Source organism: Lethenteron reissneri, chromosome 34, assembly GCF_015708825.2.
Source record: "Lethenteron reissneri isolate LAM-NWPU_2019-01 chromosome 34, ASM1570882v1, whole genome shotgun sequence".
In the NCBI taxonomy this organism is placed as follows: Eukaryota; Metazoa; Chordata; class Hyperoartia; order Petromyzontiformes; family Petromyzontidae; genus Lethenteron; species Lethenteron reissneri.
The window spans coordinates 7,498,590-7,519,595 of NC_083812.1; the positions used below are offsets into that span (position 1 = coordinate 7,498,590).

General features: G+C 45.6%; 1 protein-coding gene across 2 annotated transcripts; it reads left to right on the forward strand.

The window, feature by feature from the left end:
• Nucleotides 1-1,996: 1,996 nt before the first annotated feature.
• LOC133350632 (protein phosphatase 1K, mitochondrial-like) lies at nucleotides 1,997-20,543 on the forward strand. 2 transcript variants are annotated; one of them, XM_061565211.1, is made up of 8 exons: nucleotides 1,997-2,150; nucleotides 2,935-3,261; nucleotides 3,598-3,782; nucleotides 4,637-4,737; nucleotides 8,543-8,708; nucleotides 9,378-9,522; nucleotides 18,082-18,216; nucleotides 19,245-20,543. In XM_061565211.1, the coding sequence occupies exons 2-8, from the start codon at nucleotides 3,046-3,048 to the stop codon at nucleotides 19,374-19,376; spliced, it is 1,080 nt and encodes a 359-aa protein (XP_061421195.1). In that variant the 5' UTR covers nucleotides 1,997-2,150; nucleotides 2,935-3,045; the 3' UTR covers nucleotides 19,377-20,543. The 2 variants fall into 2 exon arrangements, with proteins under 2 accessions (XP_061421195.1, XP_061421197.1); XM_061565213.1 differs by having other exon boundaries at nucleotides 1,999-2,154.
• Nucleotides 20,544-21,006: the final 463 nt, after the last annotated feature.

The following is a 21,006-nucleotide window of genomic DNA, read 5'->3' on the forward strand; positions in this document are numbered from 1 at the left end:
CGAGCTGACATTTTCCACACAGACTCGTTGTGCGTGACAATTAATGTTCGTGAAATTTTTTTTCCAAAATTTGACACTTTTTAGGACAAAAATATTGTATTTAATTACCAATTGCTTAATGGTGCAATGCAATCATCTGACCCATAGGTGGCAGCCATCTCAAGCCAGAGAACGAGAGGACTCTAGCCGCCACGCATATAAAGGATTTATAGTGAAAAACTTTGTTTTTACGGGTTATACTTATTTTTGTTATTTTCTTTGAACTTATCTACGTGACTTTACCGAAATACCCAAGAATATGGTCTGTAATAAGATAGGGCACTGATAAGGGTTTGACAGGTATGTATTAGTCTTCAATTGCATGAAACGCATGATTAACAAACTCGCTTCACAGAATTGACGTAAACATTTTGAAAACGATGTACAGCGTTGCCTATAAGTTGTACGCTTTGGTGAAATACTGCGTTGCTTGGGCTGAATGACTGCGGTCTTGGCGTGGGCAGGGGGGGGGGCCTCGCTGCAATCATTCATTGTTTTGCTCAAAAAAACGAGTACTGTAAAAACCCAGTCATAGATTTATTCACAGATCCAATCAAATATGTATTTAGTCATTTCTGGTTTCAATTGAGATCCATCCCATTTTTAACTCACTTATCCTTCGCCATTCCCAAGTCAAGGGTCGTATATACTGACCCAGTAGCATATCTTGAATTGTAAGCATCATTTTCAATTTTCAGTGACCAAGAATGAGTAAAAAGTTGGAGACCACTGCTCTATATAAGAACGGGAGACACAGGAGAACCTCACCATTCTGGCGAATTGCCCGATGATGCTGGTTGCAATTACCAGCGAAACGTCGTACTCAAATTGTAAATGTTGTGGCTTCAACACACCGGTGGGCTAAAGCAGTGAACTATTTGTCTTTGTCAACGTGACACTTTTTTTACTGATTGGCCGTGTCGGGTGGTGGAGGGTTACGACACATTTATAAATAAACGCGATCTAAACCCAAAAACGTTGATTATGAAGACCACGTTTATTTCGAAAGCATTCTGGCTGGAGACCAGTGAATTGGTGGTGGTATGGGGGGCTATGGGCTTGCGGCAGTGCATGCAAGCTGTGCGTGATCGCCGTGGGGAGGGAAAGCCAGCCGAGCCCAGCCAGCCGAGGTTCCTCCTCTTCTTGCCCGTGACAAATGTCCACATTGACGCTAACTACTTACCAAGCCCGCTGCCGCAAGCCGCATTCTACACGCATGGCACGCACGCACACACGCGTCATGCGACACAAGCGTGGCAAGTTACTGCGTTTGTGTAAACACAAATAGAAGATACAAATAACATTAGCTTCCGACCGTCAAACGCATCGTTTTGTGAGTTGAGCAATATTCTTAAAGGACCCTTGGACTCGTTCCCTATAGTCGGGTAGCTGGTTAAACGACATCAATTAATCGCACAGTCAAATAAGCTCAAATGTGGGGCAATTTGTTTTGTTCAATTTATACAAGCCGCGGTGGTGTATGTGAAGTTACCCGTTCACGTTTCCTGCCTTTAAAGCAGCCTTTAAAACAGGCATGGGGAACCTTGTGTTTCTGCCAAGGGCCATTTGGATATTGTTTATAACATTATTCGCGGGCCATACAAAATTATCAACTTAAAAATTAGCCCGTCATATTTGGTCAAACATTTCATTAACTCGCCCCTAATGCGATGGCTGGAACTGCTTCTCTTTGGCGAGCCGTGTGGTGTGATGTTAGCTGGCTATTGATGATGTTGTTGTTGTTGCTACTCGCAACTGCTTTTCAAAGTTTGCTCTTGAAATTTATTGAATTTCGAGTCCCGACTGCGGTCGCTTTGGCAGGGCCAGACCCACATTATTTCGTGGGCCTCATACGGCCCGCGGGCCGGACGTGCCCTCCCCCCCCACCCCAAGGGGCATGCGGCCGTGCCTTCGAATAAAATGCACCACCACCACCCCCTCCTCCTCTTTCTTCCATTCCCTTGAGAGGAGGAGGAGTGGCTGGGGTTGGGCGTGGGGACGTGAACCTCCTCCTCCTCCTCTCGCCGAGTGATGCTTCTTCATCTCAGGATTGCATCATCCTGAAGACGGAGGCTTGGCAAAGACTCGCGCGATACGGACGAACGTACTTGGTGGGTAAGGTGGCACGTTTTTTTTAAATATTTAACATAACCCTTCTTTGTTTTATCAGCGCCTGCGATTTTGTGCGTTGCGGCTCGAACTGTGAAACTGTGGTGCTAAATAAAGAAGCAAACGATGCATGCTAATCATGTGTCCGATCAAGTTGAAGGCGCAGTAGTGTTTACACGGCGTTGGTTCAAGCGAGACAACTCCAAAATTGTGGGATTGATTCAAGCAAGGCTTGACTGCTGATGAGACACTGGATGTTGAACCCGCTCGGGTCAACGCTGTTGTTGTTATGCACCGCCAACAAGGCCGTGAGGCCTTTGCGTTGTACACATTGGGGATTATTTTTTGCTCTTGCAGAGACAGATATATGAAGGCGACTTTCTGCTATAGTTTTTTTTTACTATAATACAACGAGATGAATGCTTTGTTTGATAGATGTGTACGAGTTAATGAAAATTCGTGATATTGCATTCAAATGGTGTATTGTGTATATACAGTATTTCTGGGGAGAGGAGGGGGGGTGAGAGTTAGCGTGTCTATTGTGGGGTTTGTCATCGCTACACCATGTCAGTTCAAAGTATTTTTAGTCATGGGCCAGAGAAGCCAAGACCTAATATTGACTTCAGTGGTGTTGAGAAGATGATAGGGGGTGGAGCCCCCCCCCCCTCCTCCACCCACATTTGCCTCCACTCCCTATCAAGCGGGCAGCCCCAGAGTGAACACTGTCACGATTTGCTGTGTTGCATAGCCTCTGTTTACTAATTAAAGGCAAGTTGATCTCAACAGGACCGAGGACTGGGAGGGAGACATTACTGCTCTGGGCTCCAACTAGAAGACAACCAGAACAAATACTTTGCAGCGTTTGGATTGCCCTATCACCTTGAAACGCCAAAGGATATGTCCGTTCAGTTCGTCGTTTTAAACATCTGCAAGTATGGCAGGGCACCAGCAAAGAACTTGCTGCTGAAAGTGGAAAAGGGCAAGGAAGCAAGACATAGTTTTCCTCTGCGCTTACACTTCACTTCACCGAGGACGGTTTTGTGGGACAATTTTGGTGCCTGGAACATTGGGGATGAGGTCATTCTTCCTTCTGCTGAAATCATGGCCAGAAAGGTACATAAATGCAGTAAAGCGGTTTAAATTGTGAGATTGATGCATATATAGTGCTCGGTCAATGTTTTATAATAATGCTTGTTTGCAAGGTTCAGTGCTTTTGAATGCTGTTATTTGATGCAATTTTAAGAAGCATATTAGGCTATATAATGCAAAATGTATTATTTATTAATCATTATGGTTGCTGTATTAAAATGGACGCTGTGTAAATTGCAAATTTGTTATGAAACGAAACGATGATCTTGGACCTTATGAAGCGAATTCGCTTACGAACAAGTGGAACAAATGGGGAAGCGCAATCAGGGGCATGTGTCTGCTGGCTGTGGCTTTTTGCAGTCAAGGTACCGACCACATGTGAGAAACGTGGGTTGCACAAGCCAGACAGGCGTACGATCGACCAACGAGGACCGCTATGCCTTGTCAGAGGTCTCCAACAATGTGCTCTGCTTGGCTGTGTTTGATGGGCATGGAGGTCCCGCAGCTGCCAATTTCTGCAGCAAATACATGGCCAAACACCTCCGGTGAGTACTTTCCTCCACAGGCATATACATGAGGGGTTTGTACCTACCATGAGGCTTGCAGAACCCACGTCCTTATTTATAGAGTTCGCTGGTTGACAGCATCAGAGCTATTCATGGTAAGGTCATATTGCACGAGGTATCCGAAGCTGCTGACCAATGTAAACACTGTGCCATTAATAGGGGCACAGAAGATAGGCTTTCAAATACACAACGTTGTATTGTACATTTGTTAAATCTGTGTATCTGCTGGACATTACTCAAGCAATTAAACATGGAGTGAGAGGGTGTTTAATGATGGCGTACATCAAAATGCCAATAGTGCCACCATGTGGAATTAACCAGAACCTATCTAACATGTTATATATTCACGAAATAAATAAAGCATGGTGTTACAGATATGAACTGCACTACAAGAATTTAGTAACTATTGATATTACAAGTAATTGACTTAGTAAGCATGAAGCTAATGAAGAGTGTATGTTTAATTACAAGTGTATGCCGTGCTGCGCTATGACCCGAGTTCGATTCCTGCTCATGGCCAACACCAGTGACAACTATCTGACCTGGTTCTGGGCTTCTAGGTTGATTCAGCCTCAAATGAATACCTGGTGCGGTGTATAAGCATCGCCACTGGGGAGACAAAGGCGGCCTAGCATGGTGCCGACTACCCACACCCTTGTGCCGTGCTGGCCTTCATAGGTGCTCCCCAACAGCACTTGTCCCTACAGTATGTTAAGGCAATACGGAGGATCTTTGTCTTTGTACTGCACATATAATGTATGTGTGTTTAAACATGTATGTTTTCAATTAAATGTGGCATCCTGTTCCCCATTCCCCCCCCCCCCCATCCCAAGGAAGTACCTTCAGAAGGAGGACAACTTGGAGCTGGTTTTGTCTAAGTCCTTTCTGGCGGTTGACCGGGAGTTTACAAGACGTGTGACTCTCTCCCAAGAAGGTGTGGTAATCTAGCACCCTGACTTATTGTTGACGTGTGGCATCGTTAAACTAATTAACTTGTGCTTCATTAGATCGTAATAAACCTTTACAATGTTTATTTCACACCTGAAATTAAGTAGACAACTCGGAATGTAGTGTGTGTAGCAAAAAAAATATCTTGTATAAAGCATTGATTTCATAATTGTTTTGTGAACTTTGTAAACATACAAATAACATGCCATGTTTAAAAAACCTTTATCTTGAAGTAAACTGAAATTACACATGCAAATACACTGAGGAAATATATTAAAGTAGTGTTGCGTTGCTCAATTAGTGCATGACATAACTGGATGGTGTGTGATTTGAGCCATACCAAAAATACCTGAACAGAAATAAAATCCAAGCAAAATCGTAAAGTTATCTTTATTTAAACCAGGTGTAATCCCATTGCAATGTTAGTATATTTAACGAAGTTAAACCTTAGCTATGTATGTGGGATACATTAATTGAAGCATTTAATGTATTTGAATTTATCTTACGAAAAGAGTTTTAAGTATATTGACAAATTTCACATCAAATGCAATGACATTTGTCTGTGTGCTTAATGCATAGGCATATATATGGAGAGAAAAATAACTTGAGTTTGAGGTCACAAAAATTATTCTTTCAAAATAATATATTTCAAGAGGGGAAAAAAATGCCTTTTGAATAAAACTGATTTTATTTCTAATCAATCTCAGCTACAAAAACGTCCAAACCGTTGCATTCAAGCATGTTTTGAATTTACAAAATACAAGCAATGCTTTGTGTTCTGCACTTTACTTCAATGGTGTGACAAAACTAACATTAACAAAGATGAATGTATACTTTTTGGTTTTTTCGGCAAAGTCACGTAGATAAAAAATTAAAATAAATTAAATCACGAAGTTTCGGAGGCAACACAAGCTTCCGTCTTCAGGTGGAACCATCACAGCAAAATTGCTGTATCAGGTGGATGGTTCCACCTGAAGACGGACGCTTGTGTTGCCTCCGAAACTTCGTGATTTAATGTATTTTAATTTTTTACCTACGTAACTTTACCGAAAAAATCAAAGAGTATGAATCCTTGCAGTCACGAAAACTTCAAATCTAGAAAGATGAATGTCTGAACATGAGAGTGGTCAAGTTCCACATTTATTTTGCTTGAGCCCTGGAGTGTGAACTGCTCACACGACACTTGACGTTAGCTATTTACAAATTTGCTTGGTGTTGAACTGGGATCATGAGCAAAACGATTTGCTCATAAGCAACATCAAAAATATCTTGCAAATGATACGATGCAGTATTTAATGCCAGTTTCAAATACATTAATATTCATTGCATTTAATAAAATCTCTCAAAGCAGCGGTTTATTGCCATAAAAAGAGGCACATTTGTGTTTCCCAGACCCCAGGTGTGTTTAACCTGAAGCAATGTGACTAATTAAGGTTAAACCGTTATGAGGGGTTAATTTATCTGTACGTCTTCCACATTGTGATTTACGCAAATACATGGGTTCCTTGTGCCCTATCATTCCAATTAGATGACTCATTCATGTGGATGGCTCGCAGAACCTAGCATAGAAATTTAGTGTTAATGTATAGTGTAATTGTGAACATTTGCTATGGCTGTGTGTGTGTGCCTACAACATGCTTCCCATTTGCTCACTGCAGAATGGCTGTGAGAAGCAGCCTCAGGCTACAGTCCTGATTCGAGGTTTCCTGGACCTCTGGTAACAGACAGTTTGGGTTGTCTCCTCATATTTTCATTTTCTTAAAAATAATTAATGTACGATTGTCTGTACATGAATTAATCCTTGCTTTGTAATATTTTGCTCGGTGGAACTAATGCTGATCAGTTTGTTTTTTACTTAATTTTGTTAAAATTATCTCTACAGTACATTATACTTTTTTAAATATTGTGATTAATAACGTATAAAACCTAGATACACGATGCAATAGTGAACTGATCCTATCAAGGGTTATCGATTATATCAAGGTAAAATGTTTCAATGTTTTACCAAATTGAGTGGGAGTTATAATTTTTTTAAATTGGTTAACATTTATCTAATCGGTAAGTTAGAACCACATGACCACGTCGATAGCCTTACTAGAAAGACAGGGCAGCGACACAGTGAACAAGGAGTCACTAACCAACCACAGAGAGGGTAGCTCACGCCTTTACGACTACCACAATTATATGACTACCGCAACAAATATATGAATACTACTGAAACTACGACGAACACAACCACATACATAATGATGTGGGATGCTTGAATTTTGATGGTAAAAATATATAGACCTATTTATATTTACAGAGATTCGTAGTTAGCGCTAGGTAGTTTTGCCCTTGATTGCATAGTATTGCATAGTATTTTACCTTGGACAATGTCTTCAATGGAGTGCAATCTGGTGCAGTCTGATAGAACCCACATTGCATCGTGTATCATATCATTTGAATCTGGATTTTTTTTTGTCTTTCAAACGTTGAAAGGAATTCACTAATGTATGAACTTTATACTCAATACAGTTAATTTCTTCAACCTGTACTTAAAGTTTCCTCCAACATAAAAAAATGGCATCCATAAATGTGTGCCAGTGAGCAACTACTTGGTCTATAAACAAGTCTATTTATTTATGATAACACGTTAAGCTTGTTTGAGTGAAATGATAACGCATGTCACTGTGTGTTGGGAAGCATGTGGCTTGTGTGCCTGTCCTTGCAACCCTGTCCTTTGCGCAGTCTCTGCCAGCTCAAGCAGTGCTGTCGCGGTCGGATGCCCTGTGGGGCTGTGTGCCACGGGACAGCTTGGAAGCTCCCCTCGAAGATCTTTGCTCTCACATTGGGCTCTGAGCTGGGCTTAGTAAGCACTGCCGGAAGGCATCGCTACCAGGGGTTCATTTAAAAAGGACATACTGCTGCCCTGTTAATATTGTGGCTGTTCTTCCACTCTTTTTTCCACCCTCGTAGTTCCTATTCTTAGGTTTTTTCGGTAAAGTCACGTAGGTAAAAAATTAAAATTAATAAAAGATACAGAAAGCATGCTGTGACGGTTCCACCTGAAGACGGAAGCTTGTGTTGCCTCCGAAACGTCGTGATTTTAATTTTATTTTTATTTTATTTTTTACTTTTATTAATTTTAATTAGAATTTTTTACCTACGTGACGTTACCGAAAAAACCTAAGAATATGAATCCTTGCAGTCACGAAAGCTTCAAATCTAGAACCTCGTAGTTCCCTTTAGTTATTCCCATGGAGCAGTCCTGAATGGTAGTCATTCGTGGCTTAGTGCAGACAAGTCAGTATGGCCTGTTAACTGAACCCCTGCCCAAGTATGAATCAAACCTGGAAGACAAACGTAGTGTGCAAACAAATGATTGCAGTTCGTAACACAATTTGTTCTTGTGTCCATCATTCTGCAATAATATTTCTTCTCTATATGAGGTATAACAGCGGTGTTTGTAAAACGTACTTAATTATATTTAGATTTCATGTCTAATCACCTAATCCTTGGTAATCAACAATTCTATCACGTGAAACAAACACTGCACCTCAGTGCATACATGCGCCCTTAAAAAAATTGTCTTGGTATACATATTGATATGACAACCACGTTTATAAATGTTAAAAGTGCAATGCTGTATGACTTAATGAATAGGAATGTCCAAACACGAAGTCATGACAAACTTGAGACTTTCAAGCCTGTGGTTGCTATTCCTCCTAGTCCACACGTGGGCCCACAGTAATGCGATGGCAGTTGGCGGATGAGCAGCCGTTGACCTCGCTTTGCTCTATGTCCTTTAGCGGAGCTGCTGAGGAGCGGAACGACGGCCACCGTGGCATTGCTGCGTGACGGCCAGGAGCTGGCAGTGGGCAGCGTGGGTGACAGCCGCGCCGTACTGTGTCGTCGCGGCAAAGCCATGGGGCTGACGGAGGATCACACTGCCCAGCGCAAGGACGAGAGGACTCGGTGAGGGCTACCCACCCAACGCTCGTCACTGCCACCGTTAATTTAATTGTGCCATGCCGGGGGAACCTGATTCACATTGGGATGGTTGTCAGTTAAAATGCTGGTCAAGCTTTGACTTGGCGTCATCATGCTTTTTGGGGGTTGATATATTTATTGCTATTTTGTCATCGGCCAAGAGTGGGTTTCCTATGGAGAGACTGGCTTCTATAAAAATGTCGTGTTTCCTCCAATGATCCAGGACTGCTCATAAACATAAGCAATGACATTATTTGTTTGAATATAGGGGCACACTTGCTTTTAACTGTGTTGTGGAGTGATCATTTATGATCTAAGTCTTTGTATGTATGTTGAACTTCTTTCGTGTACCGTACGCAGCCAAAAATGCTAATCGGAGGTGCGGGGGAAAGACAACAAACTAAACACAAACATAAGATCTTTGGCTATATTTTCCCCTTGTTATTTAATGTACGTATTTTCTTATATTTCTGTGTAACCCTTGCAGGAGCTCCTTAATCCACCTTTCAGTCCCCTTGTGGTGGGCTGTAATGAATCTGGATATTCATTGCTGTGTTGCAACCGAAAGCTAAATGAGGCCAATTTGTAATTTTTTATATTCCTTCTTAAAAGCCCTCTGTTGAAGTACATCACAAACACGTGTTTTGTTTGCAGAGTTAAGGCGTGTGGAGGGTTCGTGACCTGGAGCACCACTGGCCATTCTCGCATCAATGGCACACTGGCCATGACACGCAGCATCGGAGACATTGCTCTCAAGCCCTACGGAGTCATTGCCGACCCTGAGATACAGCAACTGCAGGTACATTGAAAATATGCATCAAATAAGCCCATATGATGAATACAATTCCAAAGTGATGGTGTCTTACATAATATAATACTGGTAGGAACCTTCTGGTTACACCAGCCCACAGCGGATTATTCTGTCCGTCCGTCGTGCATCCAAAAATGGGAGGGGTGGGGCTGGGTGGAGAGGGGCTGGGTGGGGGGGGCTCGGTGGGGAGGGGCTGGGTGGGGAGGGTGGGGAAGGGCTGGGTGGGAGGGGGGCTGGGTGGGGTGGGGCTGGGTGGGGAGGGGAGGGGCTGGTCACCCCGTGGTGCCCTTAAACGTTTAACCTACTCACGCCGGCATGTGCCCGCCCTCACAGTCGGCCATATTTGCGGAATGCACCACGCCGCCGTTGACCCTGGCCATTGACCGAGCAACCCAACGTTCCTACCAGCTCCCTCCGCAGGAATGTGTTTATGTATTTTCTTATATATTATTTTAACCCTTGCAGTAGATCCTTAATACACCTTTGAATAACCTGCGGGTGGGCTGGAATGTGGATATCCATATTGAAACCCATATAGGGAGCATGAAAGTACAGATTAAGTGTCCCCTGATGTGGGGGAAAGCTTTTTAAAAGTGGTCAAACTGAATAGCACTGGATTGTTTGGGTTCAAGCATTTATGTACCTTAAATTTTAGTATCTCATTTCCAGTAAAGTTACATCTATATATATAAAATCGTTCATGTCTGTCTGTCTGTGTGTGTGTGTGTGGACTTTGGCCCATACGCACTTTCATTGGACGGCGGTTGCCCCTGGCAACGGCTAGCCACGCCTTCGCCGCTTTCATTGGCCCTGCCAACGGCTAGCCACGCCTTCGCCACTTTCATAAGCTCCGTATTTAATTAAATAATAGCCATTACACAGTATTGTTGGAGCGCTGAGGGGGGGGGGGAAGGAACGCCACCCGTACCCTGCCTCTTCCAAGCCGACAATTTTAGGCGAGGCCGCAGGCTTTGCACGCTACTAGGCCTCGACACCCACCACGCCACTCTGAGGTAAATTCATCAAAGTTTTTCCTACTCTTCACTACACCCCCACCACAATGTGTGCTATTAATATTACTTTTAAACCCAACGCGCCAACAATCGATTACTTTAATGTTCACCGTACAAATACTCATTAAGCTGGGTGAGCGTACTGCCAGTCTATCATGTACACTGTAGCCTGCTTATTAAGCTCGGTGAGCGTACTGCCACTCTATCATGTACACTCTAGCCTGCTTATGAAGCTGAGTGCGTGTACTGGCAGTCTATAATGTGGACTCTTGCCTGGTTATTATAATCGATTCTTTATATGTTCTTTGTACAAACAGTCATTAAGCTGCTTGAGCGACCCCAGTTCGATTCCAACTCACGCCCACCACCGCTGACGATTATTTGAAACGGACCTGGCCCTCCCCTAGGTCCACTCAGCCTCAAAAGCGTAACTGCTGTCGTGTGTGAACATCGTCACTGGGGAGACAAAGGCGGCGGGGCATCGTGGATCCAAGTCCCGGGCGAAGCCGGGTCATGTGTATGTGTGTTTGTGTTTATGTGTATGTCTGTGTGTCTCTATGTATGTGTGTATGTATGTGTATGTATGTGTTTGTTTAATTCGTGGTTTAGTGGTAATGAATTGAAGGTGGAGGGGTTACCAGCCCCTCACACCCGTCCAGAGCCCCCGTTTAGCCACTGTGGTGGTCACAGACGCCATGAGGGGAGAGGCCAATGGGCATTGGCCCTCCCCCCACAGCAATGTCCACGACAGTGTTGCCCGTCCGGCACCGCGAGGAGGTAGGAGGTTGTGCAGCCCATGGGCTTGTAATTACCAACACGCTCTTCCGGCATCGGCGCATCCACACAACATCATGGATACATGCCGGGTCCAAGCAAGAACATCTGCTGGACTACATAGTGACGGACCAGCGGATGCGAACCCATGTCCTTGACACCAGGACCTACCGTGGAGCTGATCTGTCCTCTGACCATCGACTAGTCATCTGTAAGATGCGCCTGCCTTTCTTCCACTCCGGTGGTGGGTGTACACCCAGGATCCCATTCCAACCAAAAGTGGCCTGGTCTCAGTTAGCTGATGAAAGTTGCAAGCGAGAATGTCATCATCGCTTGCAGCTGGGGTTGGCATCGTCCCCCACTCCACCTGATGTCGAGGGTAAATGGGCGAGGTTTAAGACTGTGACTCATGCAGCTGCAATGGCTGCTTTGGGTACGCGGTCCAGACCTCCCCAGAAACCCTGGCTGACAGAGGAGGTGTTCAGGTTAATTGAGAAAAAGCGACAGGCCCACTCTCATCGCCTACAGCATCCCACGTCAGAGAATGAGGAGGTTTACCGCAGCCTTCGCTCGGAAGTTCGGAGAGCCGTAAGGCGTTGTAAGGATGGGTGGTGGTCGCGGGTTGCTGAGGAGATGGAGTCTGCCTCAGTGGCCCGTGATCACAAATCACTATTTAACTCCATCAAAAAAGTAACCTGCAGCGCCACACCTATTACCATCATTAGAGGAAAAAACGGTGATCCAATCTCCGACCCCCAGGAACAGGTTTGCAGATTTTCTGAGCATTTCTGTGAGGTCCTGGGGGAGGGAAATTCTCTCAGCCAGGAAAACATCATGGCACAAAGTGGGGATAACCCTGCTGAGGCTGCGGTGCCTCAAATATTGGAAGAGGTCACCCCCTGTGAGTGGCTGGCTGAGGTTCCAGCTGTTGAGGAAGTACTGAGGGCGATCCGGAGTCTGAGACCAGGGAAGGCACCGGGCAGAGATGATCTCCCAAGCGAAATGCTGAGGGAGGGTGGCGTTTGTGCACAGACTGCCCTATATGACATCATAACAACAGTCTGGACCACTGGACGGGTTCCGCAGGACTGGAAGGATGCCCTGGTGGTCCCCCTCTTTAAGAAGGGGGACCGCACAGACTGTAACAACTACAGGGGCATCTCACTCCTCAGTGTGCCGGGTAAGGTCCTGGCAAGGATTATTCAACATCGCCTTGCTAGGCACGCTGAGGAGGGGCTTGCGGAGCCCCAATGCGGTTTCAGGAAAGGGCGGTCCTGCACAGATGCCATATTTTCTGTCCGTCTGCTACAGCAGAGGTGTAGGGAATTCCAAAAAGACCTACATCTCTGCTTTATTGACCTGGTCAAGGCCTATGATACCATCAGTAGGACTGGACTCTGGGTTGTTCTTCGTGCTTTCGGAGTCCCTGACCCTCTGCTCACGATCATTAAGGACCTTCATGATGGTGAGCGGGCCCGGGTAAAACTACGTGGCCGGGAGTCGGAGCCTTTCCCTGTACACCTTGGGGTGCGACAGGGATGTCCTCTGGCTCCCACATTATTTAACATCTATTTTGACCGCGTAGTTCGTGAAGCCTTCAATAGCTGTACCGGGGGAATTTCCGTTTGGTACAGATATAATGGGAGGCTGATCGACGCCCGGGTGCGATCAAGGGATGGCTCCCTATTGGTCAACCACGTTATGTATGCCGATGATTTGGTAATAGCTGCTTATTCAGAAGAGGAGTTGGAGGCGCTGTTGCTGAGACTGGAGCGTGCCACTAAGAGGTGGGGCCTTACCATCAGCCCCACCAAAACCAAGCACCTGCCTGGGTATTTTGTACCATCGGACACTCCACCCCCACAACTCCCAATTGGTGATGGGGCAGTTGTGGAGAGAGTGGAGAGTTTCCCATACCTGGGCAGTATGCTTATGACCGGCTCCAGTCTATCAGCAGAGGTCTCACTCCGAATCAGTCGAGCGGCAATATCTTTTCATCGGTTGCGTAACGCTGTGTGGAAGCTACCTGGTCTGTCGCTCCGCACGAAGCTTCAGGTCTTCTCGGCCACGGTCATTCCCTCCCTTCTCTACGCTTGCGAGACGTGGACCCCCCTGGTGGAGCATCTTCGCCGGTTGGAAACATTTAGGCTGGCCTGCCTACGATCCATCCTGGGTTTAACCAGGCTGGATTGTGTGAGGAGCTCACAAATCCTTGAAAGATCTGGGCAAAGTCCCATCAGTGAGCTCCTCCGGCAGGCAAGGCTGCGTTGGCTGGGTCATGTAGCCCGCATGCCCAGCCACCGCATGCCTAAACAGCTTTTGTTCGGCCGGATCGAGGGGGCTAGACGGGCGCGGCACGGGCTGGAGAAGAGATGGAGTGATGTGGTACAGGAGGACGTGGAGCTGAGTGGACTTGCCGATGACTGGTACCAGCGGTGTCAAGATCGGCCTCAGTGGAGGAGGCTCGTGAAGGACGCTACTGGGCAGTTGGAGGCAGTCGCCCTCCAACAACAACGGAGGGCGGAGGAGCGACGCTCACAACAACGAGCGGAGCGCCGGGTGGCTAAAGCACAGCAAGTTGGCACAGTAGGGGGCACAGGTGGTGCATCAGCCAGTCATCTCGGTCATCTCGGTCAGTCGACCAGTGGCACCTGGGTCTGCCCCGTGACCTCCTGCCAGCGGGCTTTCGACACTTCACGTGGCCTCAAGGTGCACTTGGCCTGGCACAAGCATCGTGGTGACGTCACCGCCACTTAGTGGCGAATGGCGGTTGTTGTTGTTGTTGTTGTATGTGTTTGTGTGTATGTGTGTCTGTATGTATGTGGGTTTTTTTTATGTCTTTATGTGTATGTCTGCGTGTCTCTATGTATGTGTGTATGTACGTGTGTGCATGTGTTTGTGTGTATGTATGTGTGTGTCTATGTATGTGTGTGTCTATGTATGTGTGTGTATGTGTGTGTATGTATGTGTGTTATGTGTCTGTCTGTGTCTGCATGTATGTGTGTGTGTATTGTGTATGTGTTTGTGTGCATGTATGTGTGTGTTTGTGTGTATGTGTATGTCTGTGAAAACCGAACTGGATGTGGCACCAACATTACAAGAGACTGAGGAAGCCATTAAACAGCTGAAGAGTGGTAAAGCTGCAGGAGTCGATGGCATCCCTCCTGAAGTATGGAAGAACGGAGGCCCAGCATTGCACACCAAACTCCATGAATTCTTCGTCTGCTGCTGGGAGCAGGGTAAACTCCCTCAAGATCTCAAAGATGCAGTCATCATCACCCTGTACAAGAACAAAGGGGAGAAATCAGACTGTTCCAATTATCGTGGCATAACACTTCTGTCCGTCGCCGGCAAAATCCTCGCAAGAGTACTGCTGAATAGACTGGTACCCGCAATAGCTGAAGATCACCTCCCAGAGACCCAGTGTGGCTTTAGAGCCAACCGGGGAACCACAGACATGGTGTTTGTCCTGAGGCAGATTCAGGAAAAGTGCCGGGAGCAAAACAAAGCACTGTACGTCACCTTTGTGGACCTGACAAAAGCGTTTGACACCGTGAGCAGGCAGGGACTTTGGAAAATCCTGGACAAGCTAGGCTGCCCACCGAAGTTCCTCACCATGATCGTCCAGCTTCATGAAGACCAGCTTGGACAAGTCAGACATAGCAACAATCTCTCGCAGCCCTTCCCTATTGCAAACGGCGTGAAACAGGGCTGTGTTCTTGCTCCCACGCTGTTCACCATTTTGTTCAGCATGATGCTCCAGCAGGTCACAGAGGACCTCGACGACGCTGATGGCGTATACATCCGTTTTCGTCTCGACGGGAGCGTGTTCAACCTGAGGCGTTTGCAGGCCCACACAAAGACCATGAAGCAACTGATCAGGGAGCTGCTTTTTGCTGACGATGCCGCCCTCCTTGCTCATACAGAGGCAGCTATGCAGCGAATTACGTCCTGTTTCGCGAAAACAGCTCAGATCTTCGGCCTTGAAGTCAGCCTGAGGAAGACTGAAGTTCTTCATCAGTCCGCACCCCAGGAGGAGCACCATCCACCAAGCATCTTCATTGAACAAACAGAACTGAAAGCTGTCCACCAGTTCAGCTACTTGGGGTGCGTCATCTCGTCTGATGCCAAGATCGACAACGAAGTCGACAACAGGCTGGCCAAGGCAAACAGTGCATTTGGCAGACTATACAAACGTGTCTGGAACAACAGAAACCTTAAAAGAGCCACAAAGGTGAACGTCTACAAAGCTGTTGTGCTAACCACTCTCCTGTATGGCGCTGAGTCATGGGTCACGTACCGTCGTCACCTGAGTCTCCTCGAGCGTTTCCATCAGCGCTGCCTCCGCACAATCTTCAATATTCACTGGAGTGACTTCGTCGCCAACACTGAAGTCCTCAAGTCAGCGAAGGTCATCAGCATCGAGGCCATGGTCCTCAAGACACAGCTTCGTTGGGCAGGGCACATCGCCAGGATGGAGAACCACCGCTTGCCTAAGATTGTGCTGTATGGGGAACTGTCCTCTGGCCATCGCGACATAGGGGCACCACGAAAGCGATACAAAGACTCCCTGAAGAAGTCCCTCACTGCTTGCTGCATCGATCACCGTCAGTGGGCAACACAAGCAGCTGATCGCAACTCCTGGCGGCACACAGTCCACCAGGCCACCTCCTTCTTCGAAGATACCCGCAGGGCCCGTATGGAGGACAAAAGGAGAAGGAGGAAGAACCGTGATCCCTCAGCACCCATCCCAGATGAGACCTTCACTTGCAGCTGTTGTGGCAGGACCTGCCTGTCCCGCATAGGCCTCTTCAGCCACCAGCGTGCCTGCAGAAGACGTGGATGTCCTTCCTAGATCTTCGTTCGCGAAGCCAAGCCATGATGATGATGATGATGTGTGTTTGTGTGTATGTGTATGTCTGTGTGTATGTGTTTGTGTGTATGTGTGTGTATGTATGTGTGTGTATGTGTTTGTATGTGTTTGTGTGTTTACGCTCGCATTACACAAATGTGTTGCTGGTCTAAGGCGTTCCTCGCACAGCATTGCCGCTTTATTATTTCAGTCGTTTACTGCCTTACGCACCCTGAAAGTCGTGTGTGTCTGCAGCAAGCGCGTGTATGTGTACCTATGGACGCGCGCGCGTGTGTTGTGTAGGGGGAACGGTAGTGTAGTGCTTAGCGTGCTGTCTGTGTCTGTGTGTGTGTGTGTCTGTCTGTGTGTGTCTGCGTGTGTCTGTGTGTGTGTCTGTGTGTGTGCGTGTGTGGTGTGTGGGGAGCGGTAGTGTAGTGCTTAGCGTGCTGTCTGTGTGTCTGTGTGTGTGTGTGTCTGTCTGTGTCTGTCTGTGTGTGTCTGCGTGTGTCTGTGTGTGTGTCTGTGCGTGTGTGGTGTGTGAGGAGCGGTGGGTGTAGTGCTTAACGCTACGCTGCGCTACCAACCCGGCGAACCCAGTTCCATTCCCGCTCACGGCCACCACCGGTGACGATTATTTGAACCTCCCCTAGGTCCACTCAGCCTCAAACGAGTAACTGGTGTGGCGTATTAACATCGGCACTTGGGAGACAAAGGCGGCTGGGCGTGGTAGATCCAAGTCCCGGGCGAAGCCGGGTCATGTGTATGTGTTTATGTGTATGTCTGTGTGTCTGTATGCATGTGTGTATGTATGTGTGTGTATGTGTTTGTGTGTATGTCTGTGTGTGTATGTATGTCGGTTTTGCCGCCGTGGTGGATCCAAGTCCCGGGCGAAGCCGGGTCATGTGTATGTGTGTATGTGTTTATGTGTATGTCTGTGTGTCTGTATGCATGTGTGTATGTATGTGTGTGCATGTGTTTGTGTGTATGTATGTGTGTGTGTATGTATGTGGGTTTTTTTGTATGTGTTTATGTGTATGTCTGCGTGCCTGTATGTATGTGTGTATGTACGTCTGTGGATGTGTTTGTGTGTATGTATGTGTGTGTCTATGTATGTGTGTGTATGTGTTTCTGTGTTTGTATGTGTGTGTATGTATGTGTGTTATGTGTCTGTCTGTGTGTCTGCATGTATGTGTGTGTGTATTGTGTATGTGTTTGTGTGTGTTTGTGTGTTTACGCTCGCATTACACAAATGTATAATGCGGGTCTAAGGCGTTCCTTACACAGCATTGCCGCTTTATTATTTCAGTCGTTTACTGCCGTATGCACCCTGAAAGTCGTGTGTGTCTGCAGCAATGGACGCGCGCGCGTGTGTTGTGTAGGGGGAACGGTAGTGTAGTGCTTAGCGTGCTGCCTGTGTCTGTGTGTGTGTGTCTGTGTGTGTGTGTCTGTGTGTGTGTCTGTGTGTGTGTCTGTGTGTGTGCGTGTGTGGTGTGTGGGGAGCGGTAGTGTAGTGGTTAGCGTGCTGTCTGTGTGTGTGTTTCTGTCTGTGTGTGTCTGCGTGTGTCTGTGTGTGTGTCTGTGTGTGTGTCTGTGCGTGTGTGGTGTGTGAGGAGCGGTGGGTGTAGTGCTTAACGCTACGCTGCGCTACCAACCCGGCAAACCCAGTTCGATTCCCGCTCACGGCCACCACCGGTGACGATTATTTGAACCTCCCCTAGGTCGACTCTGCCTCAAACGAGTAACTTAACTACTGTAGCGTATTAACATCGCCACTGGGGAGACAAAGGCGGCCGGCCGTGGTAGATACAAGTCCCGGGCGAAGCCGGGTAGTACAGCTAGTGTGTTGATAAAATGAATAGTCCGTTTCTGTTATCATTGGGAGGTTATGGAGTATACTTGCCATTGCAGCTGAACCATGAAGATGACAGCTTCCTGGTGCTCACCACTGACGGCATCAACTATATCATGAACAACCAAGAAGTGTGCGATGCAGTGAGCAGTTCGCACACTCCCGAGGAGGCTGCCCACCTCATCACCGATTCAGTATGTGCAGGACACCAATTACAGTGGATATTAGTAGATTGTTTCTCACCTATGAAAAATTTATTTTTGCATAACATTGGATGGAACTGCTGTTTTCTCTCATTGTGACTGTCAAAATGGGCACTTTTTTTGCAATTCTAACCCTGACCATTTTATTACATTGCTTTATTTATGTGCTTGCGTGGCTGAGGCATTTCCCAATAAACGATATCATGTTATGCCCCAGATTACATTTATGTAAATGGTTAAAGCTCGTATCTGTTGCAAAAAACTGAGTAGAGTATCACCTGGAGTTTGTAATTAAGCAGTAGATTACAACAGTACCATCTTTTGCCATTGGAGAGGTGATGCAATTCCAAAAATACATATGCAGTAATTGTTTAAAGCAGCTGCAATTCTTTCCACACATACAGCAGTGCGACAGTAACTTTCCCCATTGTTCCCCTTTTTAACTCTTGTACTTCAAAGCACCCCCTCTGTTAAAATGAAAGTAATACTCGTATAATTTCCTTTGATCATTTTTCAAATGCAGAGCTAACATCTCGAATAGCACATTTCATGTAAAAATGTGCACAGTATATCTTTAACCTTGAAAACCTGTTGGTCTTGACTGCGGGGTGGCGTTAAACTTATCTTCTCTCCCCTTTCTCTTTCGTTTTTTTCTCTCTCCCATTTTTACAACTCCTTCCCCGGTTTCCCCCATTCCTTGTTATTGTGGTTGTTCCGATGGCCTGGGGTTGGGAGTGTATTAACATGTGGCTCCAATGTCGATAGTGGAGTGCATGTAACGTAGTTATTTAATATTTGCAGGGTGTGCGTATTGTTTCTTGATGCCCTTGGATGTAAATAAAATAAAAACGTTGTTAGCCTTTTATAAAAACGCCAGGCATGCCTTGTATAGACTCTTGGACTGTGCATACAGTTATACTGGACTTGTCCTTCACATATCTAGTAGTAAAATACAGCTTCCCTTTGAATATGGCTTTGTTGATGTTGGCAGTTCTTAAAGAGATGCATTCCGTTTGCAGGCACTGCAGTACGGCTCCGACGACAACGCAACGGCTGTGGTTATCTCATTGGGCGCATGGAGGAAATTCATCAAGGTTCAGACACATGCCACGTTCCTCCCTAGAGTTGTCTCTGGTGGGCGCTGGGCATGAAAACAAGAGGCCCACGCTGATTAGCACCATTACAAGCTAAACCAAATCCACATCAAGATGAAATTTCCTTTAAAATACGTGCTTTATAAACTATATTTGAAAAATAAAGCAAAATTAACTATGATATAGCACGAACACATGCTATCTCATAGCTAAGTTTTCCCAAGTACAATCAACAGATTAACCAAAATGTAGTCTATTCTGGGTTTCTGTATGATTTTGTACTTGGAGCAGTGCTTGCTTGATAGGAGTTGACAGTTCAAGGAAGATATTCATCAAACCGTTGGCTTACTGACTTCGCCAAACTTTGGTACTCTGCCTTATGAAACTGCATTACTGAACATCTGTGAAAAATATGCTCATCAGATTTCACCAGAATAAATACAGATTCTGTATTATCATAGATTGTAACCATAAACTTACAAAGCAGAATGCAAGATTACCAAATAAGACCGTTGTGTAGTTTTATTTTTTGCCATTTATTATATCTCAATTCTGTGCATGGTAAAGGTTGCTATTTAAACGTTACCTTGAACAAGGTTCGCTTATTGTGGTACATTAAGTTTTTTGAAAGGGCCACTTACTTCACACTTTGGTGAAACTAGTTTTAAATATAGCATTTGTAAATAATTGCAACATTTGTCCAGAGTATATTTCCAAGCAGTTCAACCTTTTGCTAGTTATCATATTAGAACTCTCTCGGATATTAATTTGGGTGGTGTGATAAGATTTCATAGTTTTAGTTCGTTAAATGTTAATGCAGTGGAACAGTTGGTTAGCGCACTGCACTGTGAACTCGGATACCTGAGTTTGATACCGGGCCATGGTTAACACCAATGGCAAGTGATAACCGATTCAGTAGTTATGGACCCCCCTCCCCCCAACCATTCACCAACAAATCTTGAGAATCTTGACTGACACGAGACTTCATCCAGGAGTGACTTGACAATCGACTATTATTTAGTGTTAAAAAAATGAAAATAATACATACGTACAGGTATGTCTATATACTTCTCTACAGTATCATTTACCAGTTCACCTGGTATCTGCTTTAGTCTGTGTACATTGGTAAGAGGTGTTGCATTGTACATGATGTTCAGCAGCATTGTTGGTCTGAATTTTTATTTTGAATACTGTATATTGTACAATAAACATTTTTACAACCTGTCCCAATATTGTCAATAATTCTGTTTAGCAGGTACTGGTTAATCGTCAGACAAATCAGAATGGCTGAAAATGAAGACCGTTTAATTTTAACTATTGTATCATGGCATCACATTGCTATTAATCAGTTTATTAAGTGCACTGATTAAAGCATCAAGCCACTTGCTATTTTAACACATTCGAGGAATTGTTCTTAGAATCAACCATTTTAATGGTTGTCTGCAGCTCAATTGAAATTAATGTGATTCTAATTGAAATTTATAAAAATTGGCCATCTTTTAAATTTCCCCATTAAAAAATGGCTATCCCACAGTTCCAACGATCCCATTCAGAAGTATTTGATTTCTCATCTCGATGCAAGTCCCAGCTTGGTATTGTAATAGCCCAGCAGTAGCAGCAACTGGCACCTCCACTTCAGGCCACCCCACAAGATGCTCATTACATCAACAGTGTGGTTTGCCCGATT